Genomic DNA, 16786 nt, shown 5'->3' on the forward strand with positions numbered 1-16786 from the left:
CCTGTAATAGCCCACTTCCTCTACCTGGCCCTGCCTGGCGGGGACCTGGGCCTGCCCGTCCTCAGTTATCTGACCCTCAAAAACAACAACAACTAGCCTCTGCGTGCCCTCTGGACGGTGCCCTAGGCCCGGACGGGCAGATCCTGGGGCTGGGCTGGGTCAGTCACACTGCAGCGCAGCCCGGACCAGCCGGTCCGTCCGTGTGACCAGCCGGTGGTTGACCTCTCTCAGCCTCAGTTTCCGCATCTTTCAAACCTGCCAGGCGGTGAGAGTGCCGGTGCGGGCAGCCCCGAAGTACCTGGCTCACGCTCAGTGCCCGCGCGTCCACGACGGGGCCTCTGCACTTGCTCACGGGGGGCGGCGGGAGAGAGGACAGGACCCAACAGGCAGTCCTCCTGGCCCGCCACCTGGACTTCTGACAGCCTGCAGCTCGGACCAACGGACACCGAGCGACGAGAGCCACAGCCTCAGAGGCCGACAGAGCGGGCCCTGCGGCTGGAACCCCGCGTCGTGCTCAACAGCCAAGCACAGACAGGGGCCCCTGGGACACCTCGCTTTGAGGCCCACACTGAAGCATGCCAGTCTGTCAGACAGCTCTGACTGCACTCATTCAGTCATTCATTCATTTCTTCATTCATCAAATACTTTGCCAGGTACCGGGTAGGTGCCTGAAACGGAGCAAAGCGTAGAGCCAGACATGAACCCTGACCCTGACCCTGACCGTGGGGGACGGTGCTGGCTGCTTCAGGGGTCAGCCCTGGGAAGCGGGAGCTGAGCTTGAAGAAGGAACACGTGAAGCCAGAACCCAAGCAGCCTGACTGAAAAGCAGGGCTCCGAGACCTCTGTGCACATGCCGGCGCCCGAGGGGCTGAGGGTGCCATGGGGAGAGGGCACCAGGAGGGGGGCACCGCCCACAGCCTGGCACACCCGCCCGAGCCAAATGGGGGAGGGGAGTCCGCCCTGACGGAGGACACGGTTCTTCTGGCCGCTGGACCCCGCCGCTGAGCTCTGTCTCCCACACGATTCCAGGCCCAAGGCCGGGAGGGAGACAGGCAAGCCAGGCCCCAGTGCAGGCACAGCAGCGGTGAGGGGACTGGAACTGGGAAGGGCGGCCGGGCTCGGGAGGAGAGAGGAGCCACCAACAAGAAGACTTGGCTCTCAGAGCCTGCAAGTCACCAAAAGGCGCAAGATGCCCTGGGGACTATGTCCAAGCTGGAGCTGAAATTCAAGCCCAGTGCATGGCTCAGTGGTTGCGCGTCGACCTATGAACCTGCAGGTCACAGTTCGATTCCTGGTCAGGGCACGTGACCGGGTTATGGGCTCCATCTTCAGAAGGGGGCGTGCAGGAGGCAGCCGATCGATGATTCTCTCTCATCCATGTTTCTATCTCTCTCGCCCTCTCCCTTCCTCGCGCTCTAAAATAATCATAAAAAAACATTTTTTTAAAAAAAGATGAAATTCCTAAGGAGGTGAGCAAGTGCCCTGCGATTTGAAGCGATGCGCTCAGCAGTTACTGAGTGGCCGCCACATGCCAGGCACGGACCTTGGCCTTGGGCTTCAGAGGAGGTGGAGACAGACCCAGTCCCAGCTCTCACAGAACTTGCATCCTCCTGCAGGAGACAGAGAACAAGGGAACACAGAAATGACCAAGAGGCTGGAGGAAATCATATCAGGGCCCTAAAAATGGGGTGACCGGGTGAAGCACCTCGGGAAGAGGGCAGTTCCTTCAGAAAGACCGACAAGGGCCGGCACCTGAGTGATGAAATGGAGCCAGTCATGGGAGGGATGGGGGAAGCACTCAGGCAGAGGGCAAAGGACGTGCAAAGGCCCTGAGGCAGGAAGAGGCTTGGCAAGTTGGAGAGAGATAAAGTGGGGGGAGCTGAACACAGAAGGTTGGAGAAGAAAGTGTGTCCATCCTTCTTCTAAGTCATGGGGAGGAATCTGGTTTGGTCTTACTTGCAGCAGGAAGCCATTAGTTTTAGGTGGGGAGTGACGTGATGTAAATTCTGTCTTAAAACGATGATTCTGAGTGTGTGGGAGAGTGGATCACAGGGAGGAAGAGCAGAAGCAGGGAAACCACAGGAGGCGGCAGAGGGTGACCTTTCCTGACTCAGGGAGGAGGGCTCCCACTGGTTTAATGGAGCATCGGCTGTGGCCCCGACACCATCCCAGCAGGCACAGGGCTCAGGTGTGCTGAGGGCCCCAGCAGAGGCCAGTGCAGGAGTCTGAGTGGGAAGTGATGCAGCGTGGACAGTGTGGTGGCCGTGGGACGACAGAAGGGCCTGGTCCCAGGACCCACGGATGGGCTGGCTCAAGGGAGGGAGAGGGAGTCCAGGAAGCATCCCGTGGGATGGGCCTGCGAGAGTGAGCGGCTGGATGGGACCCAGGAGCCCATGCCGGGTCCTCGCCATTCATCTCCCTGGAGAAGGGAGGCCGCCTTTGAATCCGCCACCTTCCCATGCGGGGCCAGGAGACAGAGGAAAGCAGCTGAGGAGGACCCTCCGGCCGGGGTGTCTAGGACAGAGGAGACTTGAGCCCCCCAGGGGCCAGCCGAGGGGCAGGAAGCTCCCCCCAGGAACAGAGCTGAACGGGCTCAGATGGGTGTGCACTGACCATCCTTCCTTCCTGTGGGCAAGTCAGGCTCGCCCCCAGGGCAGGCAGGTGACCACAGCACGGAGCCAGCTGGCCCAGCCTGTGGCCTGGAGCTGAGGGACCACATCAAGGTGCAAAGTCTGGGGAGACCCCACTGGTCATCCCTGACAGCGACTTCCTGAAGGCCTGCTCCAGGGACGATGGCATCACGCAGCCCCTGGCTGCTCAGAGGCCGCAGGTCAGGGAGCCAGTGTCCCCACGGGAAGTGAGGCCGGGGAGCCACCCGCGGAGGGAAGTGGAGCTTTGCTCTGCCCTGGGGAGCAGCTGGCTTGGACGGCCGCCCCCAGTCTGAGCTCCTGAGACCAGCAGGCCAAACAGTAACACGATCCCCGTGTGCGTCCTCCTGGGAATCTGTCCCGGGAGGCCCCGGGCACTGGCATCGGCGGTTCCAGAAAAGCAGGGCAGAGAGCACAGAGCCCGATGCCTTCAGGGGCGAGGCCTGCGGGCGGGGCCCCCCACCTGCACAGCCACCACGGCCTCCAGGCCACAGCTCCCCGAGATCTCAACAGGGACCCACAGCCGCAGCCTCACCCCCAGAACAAAGCGGGTCTCCGCCGGGGCCAGGCTCGCCTCTCGCTGAGAAAGAACAGCCCATTCATTCGCTCAGTCGTCTTCGCCCCCCTCCGCGGGGCCAGCGCGGCCCAGGGGGCCCTCCCAGAGCTTGCTGGCCAGGCGCTGGAGGGGGCACACGCTTCATGCCAGCACCCCGGGGCCCAGAGCACCGCCGAAGCTCTTGCTCATCAGGGAGGCGGAAGAACTTCTAAAAATACACGCGAGGCCGTGTAAGTGAGTCAGGACGAGCTGGCAGGGGAAGGTGAAACAGAGGAATAAGCACAAAGGACACCGAGCCCTGCCCGGGGAATGGGACAGGGGAGAGGTCAGCCACAGGGGCACTCACTCACTCACTAATTCACTCACTCACTCATTCACTCATTCACTCACTCATTCACTCACTCACTCACTCACTCATTCACTCATTCACTCACTCACTCACTCACTCATTCACTCACTCACTCATTCACTCACTCACTCATTCACTCACTCACTCACTCACTCACTCATTCACTCACTCACTCACTCACTCACTCACTAATTCACTCACTCATTCACTCACTCATTCACTCACTCACTCACTCACTCATTCACTCACTCACTCACTAATTCACTCACTCATTCACTCACTCACTCATTCATTCACTCATTCATTCATTCACTCACTCACACACACGGAGCAGAGACAATGACACACGGGAGTGGACTGATCCAGGCACCTGGCTGAGCCGGGGTCCAGGGAAGGCTCCCGGAAGCAGCAGCACAGCCTTGGGGCCTCAGGGAGGAGCAGGGCCGGCTGGGATTCCCTGGGAAAGGGTCCTAGAGAGGAGGATACAGGGTGCCCACCCCCATCCTGACGGCTCTCTGTTTTCTTTCAGCCCATGACACTGGTCTCGTGACCCTACAAGTTGCCTTCAACAACCAGATCATCTCCAACTCTGTGGTGTTTGAGTACAAAGCGCGGGCCCTGCCCACACTCCCCTCCTCGCAGCATGACTGGCTGTCACTAGACGGTAAGAGCAGCGCGGGTCACCGTGCCAGGCGCTGCGGGAGAGGGACACGGGGGGACCAGGTGTGGGAAAGGAGGAAGTGTCCGGGTGTCCACGGTCCTGACCAGAGTGGGTGTCCACCCCGGGAGGCCGGACTGGGTCTCTGCCCTCAGTGGGTGTCTCCCGGGGACAGAAGGAGCATGTGAGCTTGGCCTGCAGCTGTCACTCTGGCAGCGGATCCGAGTGGCCAGTGGCCCGACCAGCCCCCTGGTTGCTGCGAGGCCCTTCTCTGACAGACCCCGAGCAGCAGGGTCCTAGCACCCTCTGCTGCCCCCAGGGCTGTCCCTTGAAGCGCCGGGAGGCCATGATGGAGCCCCCAGCTCTCAGAGACGGAAGCGTGTGGGAGGCTGGGCGAGGCGTGGGGCTGGGCCGCTCTCAGGTTCCGAGCCTGGACCTGGAGCGAGGCTGTGTGTGAAATGCTCCTGCCTCTTAGCGGTAAGCAGCCAAACCTTCTCAGGGACGCCCTGGAACGCCCGTCCCCCGTGTCCAGGCTGGTTTTACTTTCCCTCGCCCTGGAGAGCATCTGCAATACCCCAGGATATGACCGTGGCTGAGGGGGTGGGCCAGGGAGCCCCAAAAGGCTCCACGGGGGGCGGCAGGACTTGCTGGCCAAGGACAGGCCCCGAGAGCTGCTGGCCATGTCCCTGGGGCTGGTGACTGTTAGCTGCTCCCCCTGGGGCACCAGGGCCTCCGCACAGAGAAGCTGCCAAAGATGGGCGGGGCCGCGAGCTCAGAGGGCGCCTCCCCTTCCGGGCATGGACGTGCAGAGGAGAAGCCCAGGGTTGGCCTGGGTGCTGGGCGATAGTCTCTGCACCCGGACGGAGAGGGGTGGGGGGGAAGATGGCTGCACGCGACCTCAGTTCCAGGACAGCCCGCCGAGTGCCAGTCTGCGGGGTACGGAGCTGGAGCCCTCACCAGCCCGAGACGCCGGGTCCTGGCTAAGCTGACCGGGCCCGCTGCAGGGTCAGTTTCTGAGCACCCCCCTCTCCACAGGCCCTTCGCCTTCTCTCCCCAGACTCCCCTCACTGCTGGCTGCTGGCGGGTGTCTGGGCTCGGCACATGCCTGGCCAGCTTTCCTGAGCCCCCCAGGGTGCAAACCTCAGCCCCGTCCCAGTCCCGGCCCAGCAGTGACAGGGTGCCTGGCAGCCGCCCTGGCCACTGAACCTTCTGAACTGTTCCGGGAGGTGGCTTTGGGTCAGCGGGCATCTGCACCCTGGCAGTGGCTGCCTGGGAGCACCAGGCCGGCCTTGGCAGCGACCCTGGCTAAGGCTGAGCCAGCCCGAGCTGCGAGGATGGCCTGCAGGGTGTAACAGAGAAGGGCAGGCTGACCAGGGGCTTTGGTTCAGGAAATCCGGTTTCAGTTTTGCAGGACAAGTAGGAAGCGAGCAGGGAACTCCACCGAGCCCTGGCTCTCCCTGAGTGAGCAGGTCCCTCGCCAGGTGGCCTGGAGGATGCTGGGACCAGTGTCGGCAGGACCTGCCTTGGAGATGGAGTCCTTTAGAGCCAAATCTCAGCCGGGTGGTGCCCAGGAGCGCAGGGAACAGCAGCGGCCCGCGGAGCCCGGGAGCCAGCTGCACCGGGTGGTTGCCCGCAGGGGGAGAGGGGTGCTGTGATGAAGGCCTCCGGGAAGGAAGCCACCCTAACTGCTTCACGACAACACACCCCAGATCCTCGGTCATACCAGCCCACCCCCTGGGCGATGGGCCTGCTGCCAACGGGGCGCCGGCTCTCCAGCTGCCCCCTCCCTGGGCCCCGGAGCTCTGGCCCCCAGTTGCAATCAGCATCCCCCAGCCCTGGCAGAACCCACAGGCCAGATGCAGGATTGGGGAGGGGACGCGCAGGGAGAGAGCAGATCGGCCCTAAGGACCCGGCGTCCCTGTCCCTGGGTCTTGGCCAGGTGTCCTTTCGAGTAACGGGAGGGGAAGGGTGGCCAGGACAGAGGCACCTGATACCCGCCCTGCGTGGGAGAGCAGTGACATCCCCCTCTCCTTTTGTTCTCTGAAGGAGTGAACACAAGTGACTTATCCACCAAGGATCATTTTCCCAGCCCTTCCCCAGCCTGATAAATAATGGGGTGGGGGGGCGGTTAGAACAGAACCGCAGGGGCCTAGGGACCACTGGGAGGGGGGGAGTGCTGCAAGGAGCCTATCAGAAGCCATCCTCTCCCCGCCTCTCCCCTCCTGCAGCCTTTCCTCAGCCCCTCCCGCCCCGCCCCCGCGGTTGCTAGGCAAAGTCTTCCCGAGAGCTGGGAGGTGCTGATGGGAAGGGGCGGGGGCGAGGGACTGCAGCGCCGAGCAAACTGGGACTCGCAGCCGGGAGCTCGGGAGCGCGCGGGGGTACGCGCGCACGCACACACACACGTGCATGGACACGCGCACATACATGCACATGCACACACACATGTACGCCTGTACCCGCCCGGCACAGCTGCAGTGCAGTGTAATGCAGCGCCCCGCCAGCAGCTGCGGCCGCGCCACCGGGAGGGACTGCGGCAGCGCCCGCGGAGGGAGGGCAGCCTCCCAGCCTGGGGACGGCAGTGACGCGCACAGCCGCGCGTGCCCGCCGGCTCAGCCCTTGTTTGCCTCCATCAGCAGCCCCGCTCTCAATCCCAGGGACGCTCTTTGCCCCCCACGCCCATCCCAGAAGGGGGGATGTTTGGGGAAGAAAATGTCTGCCTTTGTTTGATTTGATTTCTTTAAGTGGCTTTGTTTGCGGACTAAAGCCTGGGGGAGGGGCAGTGCGCAGAGAATCCCCGCCTTGGCAGCAGCCACGGTGCAGCCTTCGACCCTGGGCACAGCCTTTGTCTGAGCAGCCAGCCTCGTGGGGGGCGATCGTCCCGCTGGAGGGGCTTAGGCGCAGGGATCCCACGTCCCCCAAGTCTCAGCTGGGTGCAGCCAACCAGGCACCCGGCGGAGACAGAGCAAAGAAATGGGGGAGGAGGGAAGAGGGGGGCGCCAGCGCTGCGGCCATCTAGCTGGTTCCAGGCCAACCTTGGGGGGCTCCGCCCTCTGGGTCACAGGAGCTGCAGCGTGTCCCCAGACCCAGAGGACTTCTGCCTTCTCCCGCCCCCAGTGTGAGCTCTAGGGGACCCGGGCCCTGCCTCGCACAGGCTGGTGCGCAGTTGTGGGCCACAGCATTGTGTGTGGTGAATGCTTGCGGGAATGAATGGGTGCGTCCCAGGCGGCACAGAAACAGAACTTATTCCAGCCCAGTGGTCAGGAAGGGTTCTGGAGGCAGTGGCCCTCGCTGAGACCTCGGCCCTGTGCAGGCATCAGCCAGGCTACAGGGGACAGGAAGGAGCACCCAGGAAGCAGGGAGGGGGAGCAAGACACCAAGCACTCCAGAAGCTACCATTTTCACCGACTCTCCCCCAGAGGTCCAGATGGGGAACAGACTTCCCCAGGCCGTTTGCACCAGGACCCAGCATGCATTTGGTGACGCAATGGGGGCCTCTCCCAGGACAGAGGCAGCCAGGCAGCAGGGTGTAACCGGGAGGGAGGCGGTTTGGGGAGGGACTCGGGGAAATGTCACTTGTCTGCTATGGGTCCTGCGGATACAAACCACCAGGGCAGTGCTGAGCGCAGAGAAGACAGTGCTGTCTGTTTAGACCACCTTTTGAGCTCGCGTGTCAGCATTTTGAAAAACCCTAACTTAACTCTGGTGCCGTGTCACATATAGAAATTTTTTGATATTTGCAACCATAGTAAAACAAAGATTTATATTTTTGATATTTATTTTATATATTTAAATGCCATTTAACAAAGAAAAATCAACCAAAAAAATGAGTTCGCGTGTCACCTCTGACACGCATGTCATAGGTTCGCCATCACTGGTTTAGACGGTCCTGCCTGTGTTTGCAAAGAGAATAAACCAGGCGGTCCACACTGGGCTCTGGAGCGGAGGGGTGGGGCAGGCCCACAGCTGGCCGAGGGCAGCTTTAGGTGCCCCCTGTCCCTGGAAGAGAGGTGAGTGGAACCTCTGGTGCCCTGTGCCTGCTCTCACAGCCACTGATTCCCTCCAGGGCTGGCCCGGCCCCTACCCCGCGGACCCCCATCTCAGAGTCCCACTAAGCCACTTACACTTAGACTCTTTCCAGTTGCTTGTGGGCAGCTGAGCCTCCTGCCCGGGCGAGAGGCCTGGAGTGAGGTGTGGAGGCAGCTTTCTGGGGTTCAGCCAGTGGCCACCTGGGCAGGCCTCCTGCTGACCCTGGATCCGGGAGGGGCCTTGTCATCCCAGGCAGAGGGGAGATCAGGGACAGGAGCTCACACCTCACCCAGGGGCCTGTCAAGGCCTCAGGGTAGAGCAGCTGCCCGGGCAGTGCCCCTCCAGCTGGGGCCAGAGGAGCTTATCTGGTCAGCTGACCTCGGGGGCAGCCTGGCTCCAGTTAGATGTCCCGGAAGACCGGGCCTTGCTCCCATCTGAGGTGAAGAGGAGGAAAAGCACCCTAGCCGGTGTTGCTCAGTGGATAGAGTGTCGGCCTGCAAACCGAAGGGTCCTGGGTTCGATTCTGGTCAAGGGCACATACCTCAGTTGCAGGCTCCCTCCCCGGCCTGGGCCTTGGTCCGGGCACATGCAGGAGGTAACCAATCAATGTGTTTCTCTCACATCGATATTTCTCTCTGTTTTTCCTTCTCTCTTCCAATCCCTCTAAAATCCAATGGAAAAATACCCTTGAGTGATATTGAGAGAGAGAGAGAGAGAGAGAGAGAGAGAGAGAGAGAGAGAGAGAAGGAAAAGCAAGATTTGGCCTCCCTGCTGGGCCCTCTGGTCAGGCAGATGGAAGACATGGGCTGGGTGGTTCCCAGCTCCGCCTCCCTCACCCCAAGCTGCCTGTCCCTGGCACGTGGCCGTGGTCCTGCCCGCCTCGCCCCCGAAGGCTGGTGTCTAATAGCAGCTCTCCCCTCCCCCCGCCAGGCGCAGAGACCACATGCTGACCCAGAGACCAGGGTGCGGCCCAGTGGCATCAGGAGAGGACGGTCCCCCTCCCTTGCTGACACTCGGGGCGTTCCGCTGGGGTGCCCGCGCCACTCCTCCTGGCCTGGCTCCCTCCCTCCGCGACCTGCCAGCCCCCTCCCATCACCCTCTCAGCCCCTGGTGTCCCCAGCCGTCCACAGGGGAGAACGCGCAGGACCCAGAACACATGCCAGGGGCATCATGTTGACCAGATGATGCGGGGGAGGGACAGAGATTCTGTCATTTGGTTGTAAATCATGTAAATGCCACTGTTTCGCTGAAGCAAAGGCAGCTTGTGTCATGGAGCAGAAGACAGAATTCACCGGCGTTTTTAAGAGAAGACGCCGGCATCCTGGAATAGTCTTGACTTTGAAGAGCTGCCTTGACTTGGACCCTCAGTCAAAGCCGAGGACCCACCCTCTCTTGCATTTGGGAGCACTTTGGAGGCGACTTGGGAGAAGCAGTGACATAGGGGGCGTCCCTGTCAGTTAGAAGGGGGCGGCCGCCTGCCGTGGGCCTGGGGCACGCGGAGGCCCGTGAGCTCCTGGGTCTCTGTGTGTTTCCCGGCCCCACGGTGACTGAAGAGGCAGGATGGCGGGGGAGAAGCTGGTTTGACCAGCCTCACACGGGCCTGGGAGCCCAAGGGCAGGCCTCGCCGCCCTCTGAGCTGCAGCCGCCCAGCCGGGCCCTGTCCCAGCGCAGGCTTCCTCCTCGGAAGCATCCCCTGCTCGGTGGGGCCCGCGTCACCGTGGGCTGGGGGTGGGGGGGGGGGGGTCTGTCCTGAGCCACGGACCAGGGGGATCCTGGGGGAGCACTTCACCCTGCAGCTGGGGCCACACCACGCGGCTCTGTCTGGAGCTGCTCTGGGTGGCCGGGAGGGGTCACCTTGGGGTGGCCTCGCCGCCTCCTTGCAGCAGTGACAAATGGCGCTCTGACAGGAGAGGCGCGAGGAGCAGATGCTGAGGTGGCCTCATCCTGGCTCTGGGGGCAGGACGCCGGGTAAACGCCAGGGGGGTGGCCCTGAGTGCGGGAGACCTGGATGCCTTGGGGGACAGCCTGGCCACCTGGGGGTCAGCGGCTCACCTGGAGATGAGGCAGGACCCGCTGTGGTCGCTAGCAACCGACTTGCCCTCGCCCTTCGCATGGCTTCCTGGGGCGGCTGCGACAAAGGGCTGCGCACTCACGGCCTCGGAAATGTGTTATCTCACAGGCCTGGCGGTGGGAGGCCCAGCCCAGGTGCCGCAGGGGCGCCTCTGAGCTCCAGGGAGAGAGGGAGGGTCCCTTTGGCCTCTCTGGCTCCTGGCGGCTCTGCAGCCCTGGCGCCCTCGGCCGTGGGGACATCACTGCCGTGTCTGCCTCCGTCATCATAGACATCTTCCCGCCATGTGTCTGTCTCTATTTTCTCTTCTGATAAGGACGCTGGTCACCGGGTGAGGCCCAGTCCAGCAGGAACCCTCTTAGCTCAGTCTGTAACTAATTCATTAAAGCCCTACTTCCAAATAAGGTTCCATTCTGAGGCCGGGGGAGAAGAGAGTGGCCCAGGAGAGAGCTGACCACATGGGCATTAACAGAACATTCCAGAAGGAGGAGCTGGTGATGGAGACTGAGAAGGGGCAGCCACAGGAGTCAAAGGGACTCTGGAGAGGGTGGAGTCGCAGAGCCTGGGGTCATCACAAGGGGACAGGTCATCACAAGGGGACGGGTGGCCAGGTCAGAGGTGCTAACAGTCCCCAAGTCAAGTGGGTGCCCCGCGGGCCCCAGTGAGCCTCCCCGGCCGCTCTCCCCTTGCCCACTCCCCCTGAGGGCTCATCCCTGCCCCCCGCACTCTCTACCTTTGAGTGTCCAGGTGAAGGTACCCGATACCCTCTCCCTGTACCTCTCCTCAGACCCAGGGCCGCCTGCCTGCTGCACAGTGAGGCGGGTTTCTCCAGGCGAGGCAGTGTGTCCGGGGACACTCACCTCTCCTTGTCTTGTCCCCCGACCCAGAGAACCAGGCTCATCCCGGACCTGCTCACTCCTCCCCACCTCCCAGCACCCTCCTGGGTTTCTCTCCTTAACTCCCCGCTTCTCTCCATCCCTCTGCCCCTGCATTCAGCCCAACTCTCTTCACTGTCCCAGCCAGTCTCCTGCCGCCAGGCCGTGGGTTCTCCCATTGTCCGTCCGTGGCTCCAGGCGCTGCCCCGGCTCCGAGACCTTTATCCTCTCTGTTCTTGTGGCAACTCTCAGGCGCTGAGGAGGGGTGGCCTGGCAGAGGGTGCCAGGTGGCTCCCTGAGGTCGGGGGTCAGAGGAGGCCTCTGTGGGAAGACGATGACAGGAAGGAGCTGGCCACTGAGATCACCTTCAGGCAGAGGGAAGAGCAAGAGCAACGTCCCCAGAGAGGGAAGGAGCCAGGTGTGCAGGGGGCGTTGAGGGGGCGCTGCAGCCGAGCGAGTCGGGGAGGCACAGTGAAGAAGAAGGGGCCCCGCCTGCCCCCCCCCCCCCCCGCCACGGCCTGGAGCTGGGTTTACTCTGAGGATAAAATCGGGGCCGCGGCAGGTTCTAAGCAGGGGAGTGGGCATCCTCAGAGTGTTCAAGCCCCCGGGGCTGCATGGAGAATGGATGCCTCGCTGAGACCCCCACTCACTCCTCCCACCTCCCGGCACCAATGAATGGCACCACGCAGGCGGGAGGTGATGGCGGCTCCAGGCGGACTGGTCATGGTGAGCCCCAGAGACCGTGGGAGGCGTCTGGAGGCCGGGTCACGGGTGGGCTGGTGATGAGTGTGGAGGATGGGGACAGGGGGATGGGCATGCCCAGATGTGGGGCTGGAACAGCTGGTGATGAGTGTGGAGGATGGGGACAGGGGGATGGCGTGCCCAGATGTGGGGCTGGAACAGCTGGGGGGCCGTGGATGAACCATGTCCTGAGATGGAGGAGCTGGAGAAGCAAGTGCGGGAGGCAGGGAACCCAGAGTTTGGTTTTGGTCCTGTCTCGGTTGGCGGCCTTATCAGCGTCGCCAGGTACATGGTTGGGTTTGAAAGTCTGCAGGCCAAGGAGAGGCCCAGAATGGAAATAAAATATGGGAGTCCTGAGCTCAGAGGTGGAATTTGAAGTCTAACTGTGCTTGTTCCGTGAGAGAATCGGGTAAAGGAGGGGAGGGGTGCAGAGAGCCACGGGCTCCCCAGTATTTGCATGTCAAACGGAACGGGGGTGGCAAAGGGGCTGAGGAGCAGCAGCCAGTGGCCTGGAGGAAGGAGAGGAGGACCCTGGCCAGGCTAGGGAGGGGCCTTTCAAGGAAAAGGCTGTGGCAGACGCCAGGAGAGGGGGCACAGCAGCTGTGGCAGACGCCAGGAGAGGGGGCACAGCATTCCGGTAAGGAAGGTGCACGTAGGAAGACCGAGGCCAGAGGGAGCAGCGTGAGTTTGGAGAACCCAGAGAAGTGGCCGTAAACTCCGGATAAGATGGTGCCCAGCCTGTCTGTGAGCTCAGAGCCATGCCAGCCCCCGGCTGGGCCCATAGAAGGACCAGGAGCCTCGCAGACTCACCGGGCCCAGCAGATCCTCCTCGGCCCCACCTCCTGCAGCGAGAGGACCGGACCTGGGCCTGCTTCTCCTGCGGACCTCTGATAGGCCTGCAGCCCCGGAAGACGGCTCCACCCCCAGGCTCGGGGACATCCCGCCCTGCTCCAGCACCGGGATAAAACGCTCCCTCTGCTCCCCATTGCGTGCAGGAGCCAGAGGTGAGCCCTCAAACAGGAACAGACTGGGCCTCGCCCTCCAATGCTGTGGATGTCAGACCCCTGGAGACTGCTGTCTGGTTGCCATGGATGCAGGAACCAACTCTGCGGACGGGCCGGGAGAAGAGACGGCCAGTTGCCCGCCTGGGCAATGGCACTCGCTCTGGCGTTTGACGCCGGACGCCATCTTCCTGCCGCAGTGTTTGGGCCCAGGTCAGCTGCCTTCAGAAGGCGGGAGCCTGGAAGAAAAGCCTCCGGCAAAACCGAGACCCGGGAGACGGGCAGGGGTGGACGCTGCCAGGCCAGACCCCGTGTTGCTGGCGCCCTGAGCCTCTCCCAGGGCCTGGCTCCCAAAGGGGCCTCCCTGGAGAGAATGGAGATGCCCATCTGAGTATCCAGCGGCGGGGAGGGCAGCAGTGGTCTGAGGCCTCCAGACGCAGAGCCTCGGCAGCAAGGAGGGGGCTGGGGCAGAGCAGGGCTGGGCCTCCAGGAGGAAGCGCCCCGGGTCCCAGACCCCATGAGGGGAGACACCTCCGCCCCACCCAGCTCCACGCTGGCCACTGAGGACTGAGGAGGCAGAGCAGCCCCTGGCTGGGCCACGCAAAGGCCTCTCCTTGTAAAAGCTCCTAAAAACACACACGTTTCTCATCTCTTCCAAGCAGCCTAGCGACCTGCACCCCTCCCTCGTGACAACAGGACATTGAAAATCGCCCCGCGCAGCGGCCTGTGGCGCTTTCACTGGACGCAGAGCCCTTTGTCCGGGAAGAGGCACAGGCAGGTCGTGTCGTGCTCCGTGTTCAATAGGAGAAGCGGCTGCCGTGTGAAAAGGCCGCGGCAGGTGGGACTAGGCATCCACCGGCAACGAACTCAGAGCCTCGAGAGTTAGGACTCGAGGGAAACTCCGCTGTCGCCTCGTCCCCCTGCTCGTCCTCCCGGAAGGGCCCGCGCCCCGAGAAGAGGGTGGCATGGTCCCCACCTTCGCCGAATCAGGACAGAAGCCCCTCCTGACTCCTAGTTCGGGATGCTGCCCTCCCTTCTGCCCCCTTCCTCATCCCCAGCGCACTCAGCACCACCGACACCCGGAAGCCAGGACACGGAGCTGAGGAGCCGGCCGATGGTGGACTGTGGGTCCTTTGCTGGTTGATGTCCACCTGTCCTGACTGCGGGACTGTTCGCACCGACAAACTGGCTCCCACCCTGCGCTCCACGCCCCTCGTGGCGTCAGCAGATGGGCGAAGGGGTGTCCTTTCTCCGGGGACGTGAGCAGGGACTCTGCCCCAGACCTCGCCCCATTCAGGGGAGCCCACGTGTAGAAGAGCTGGTGACGTCTTGAGTCATTTCCGCGGCACCAGACTGCACCCATGTGGGAGGTGCGTGTCGGCTCAGCAGCCCACTCGGTCCTCATTCCACAGATGAGGCCCCTCAGACAACAGCAAGCAGGTGACACAGACTCTCAGATCCGGTGGCCTGGCCCATCCGCCTGACCTTGACCTCCGCGTGCGTCTTCCTCCGAGCCTGTGCTACAGCTGTGCCGCGTCTGACCTGTCCCCAGTTCGCAAATTCAGGCCTTCAAACCCCACAGGGCTTCCTCCTGCCGATCCCTCTGCCATTTTCCTGTCTCGGGCTTCTATCGTCTCATACCTGGGCTGGGGGGCCCCAATCCTTTCCCTGCCGTCCATGCTGTACGTCACTGATGCGTCAGGAAGGTTTGACGGGCGCCCAGGTGTGCCAGGCGGTGCACTAGGTGCTGTCCACTAGGAGAGACGGGCCAGAGCACCAGCGCCTATAACCCGGGGTACGAGGGCTGTGAGAGGGACACACAGGGCTGCTGGGGGGGGGGGGGGGCGGGGGCATCTGCTCTGTGGGAAGGTCGGGGTGATCGTTGAGGGTCCCGAAGGGAATATAAAGACTTTATGAGCTGACCTCACCCGTCTTTCTCAGCTTATCAGTGGCTCTGCTCTCCCCCTGCACAATGCTTTACGCTCCACTCCACTGAAGTCCTCAGGGCTTCCCAAACATACCATGTTGCTTCTTACCTCTGAGCCTTTGCACATGCTGTTCCCTCTGGCTCCCCGGGTCTTTTCCCTGTGGTCATTTTAGAGAACTCCTGCTCTGTTGAAAATGTCCACTCCGAGGCCCCAGAGGCCACTGTAAAAGCTGACCCCCCCTCATCCCATGCCCCCACGTGCCGGGCGCCTTCTTTCTCATTGGCCTCCCCATCCACTCTGTCAGCTCCTCCACTAGCAAGGTTCTCTTTGTAAGCACTTAGTCACGCCGTTCATGCAGGTTGGGTGCCAGGCGTTGGGCTCAGAGCTGGACTCAAAACAGATGAATAAGAACAGAGGGGGTTCTTGAGCTCCCCCAGCTCCCCACCCAGTGGACGGAGTCAGACCTGACCCCCAAGCCTTCGCACAGAGAAGCACGTGGGCACCTTGTCCCAAAGCGGGGAAGGGGCAGGTCCTAGGCAGGTCTTGGAGGGAGTCTGAGGACACGAGCCTAAAGCTGCGATCTGAAGGAGGAGCGGAAGTTACCTCCGGGAAGAGGAGAGGCAGAGCATTCCAGGCAGAGGGAGCAGCAAGCGCAGAGAGCTCTGTGGCGGAAGGGAGCCCGTGAGGGCCGGGGAGGGGGAGAGGGAGGCCAGGCAGGTTGGAGGGACACTCCGGTACGGACCCTGTGGCCCCGGCTTTATCCCCAAGGAGAGGGCAGGCACTGAGGGTTTGGGAGGCGGTGACGTGGCCAGGTTAGCATTTTGAGAGGTGCCCTTGGCCACCGCATGGAGAATGGATGGACGAGGGCCGGAGCCAGTGGGGTAGACCAGTTAGCCCTCCGGGCTGGAGATGCTGCTGGATCTGGAGGTTCTGGAGAGAGGGGACAGGCAAGAGGCCTTTAGGAGGTGGCGCCAGTAGGCTTGTAGGTGGGTTAGAGACCGAGAGGACCAGCCACGAGTTGGGTGGAGTTTGAAGGACCTTTGGGACCCCACCTCCCCAACCCTCCGTGAAAATCCAATGGCAGGTGTGTGGACTTAGGCTCCAGAGCTCGGAGAAGCACAGGGGCAGGAGAGAGAAGTCTGTGGCATGCCTGCAGGGAGGTGGCATCCGATGAAATGGGTCGAGAGGTGTGGGTGAAATGGACAAAGGCGGGACTATGCAGAGTCCTGAGACTGAGCACTTTAGTCTTAATTATCAATGTGTCCCAAGAGGCCAGGAACACAATAGGTGCTCAGTAAATGCTTCTCAAGGGATAGACGGGTGGGTGGATGGATGGATGCATGGATGGACGGACAGACAGATGGATGGACAGCCAGTGGTGTCTTTGTGACCATTGTCCTCACTGCTAACTGATCGCAGCTTTAAAGGGCTGGGGCATCCCTGATGTCGGAACCAGACTGGGGAGGGTGTCCAAATCGGACCCGGCACCATCGCCTCCTTCTGGTCTCCCCGTCACTGGACAGGTTTCGGTCAAATGACCCCAGACAAGAATGCAGAAGCTTGGCCCCAACCTCCTTTATTCGAGGTGCCCAGGGCGGGCTGCCGTCAGTACTTTTAAGAGGCCACCTGCTGAGAACAGAGAGCTCCCCTGGGCTCACTGGAGCTGGAAAGGGAGGGAAAAGCCAACGGGGTGGGTGAATGCTTTGTCTTCTGCAGAGAACACTGTGCAAAGTCCCAGAGTTCCTGGGCAGAGATGTGAAATTAACTGAATTGCAGATCAGTCTGCCCAAATGTGAAATCAAATGAGAAATTCCAGGCGCCTCTGACGGCTACGGTTATTCTCCTACACAAAGGTGTTGCAATTACCTCTCTGAATTGCTCACCCGCCCCCCATGGGCCCTGGTGCTCGGTAAACCAACTCCTCCTCAGACCGCCC

The 16786-nt window shown here is 62.1% G+C and overlaps 1 protein-coding gene across 1 annotated transcript in view; it reads left to right on the top strand.

Moving 5' to 3' along the window:
• CAMTA1 (calmodulin binding transcription activator 1) overlaps positions 1–16786 on the top strand; it is a 668603-nt gene that overhangs the window by 594444 nt on the left and 57373 nt on the right. Inside the window, exon 14 of the mRNA XM_023744253.1 lies at positions 4083–4217. Coding sequence (XP_023600021.1) covers positions 4083–4217 — 135 coding nt within the window. The remainder of the gene's footprint in view (positions 1–4082; positions 4218–16786) is intronic.

The sequence above is a fragment of the Myotis lucifugus genome, unplaced genomic scaffold, assembly GCF_000147115.1.
Source record: "Myotis lucifugus unplaced genomic scaffold, Myoluc2.0 scaffold_440, whole genome shotgun sequence".
In the NCBI taxonomy this organism is placed as follows: domain Eukaryota; kingdom Metazoa; phylum Chordata; class Mammalia; order Chiroptera; family Vespertilionidae; genus Myotis; species Myotis lucifugus.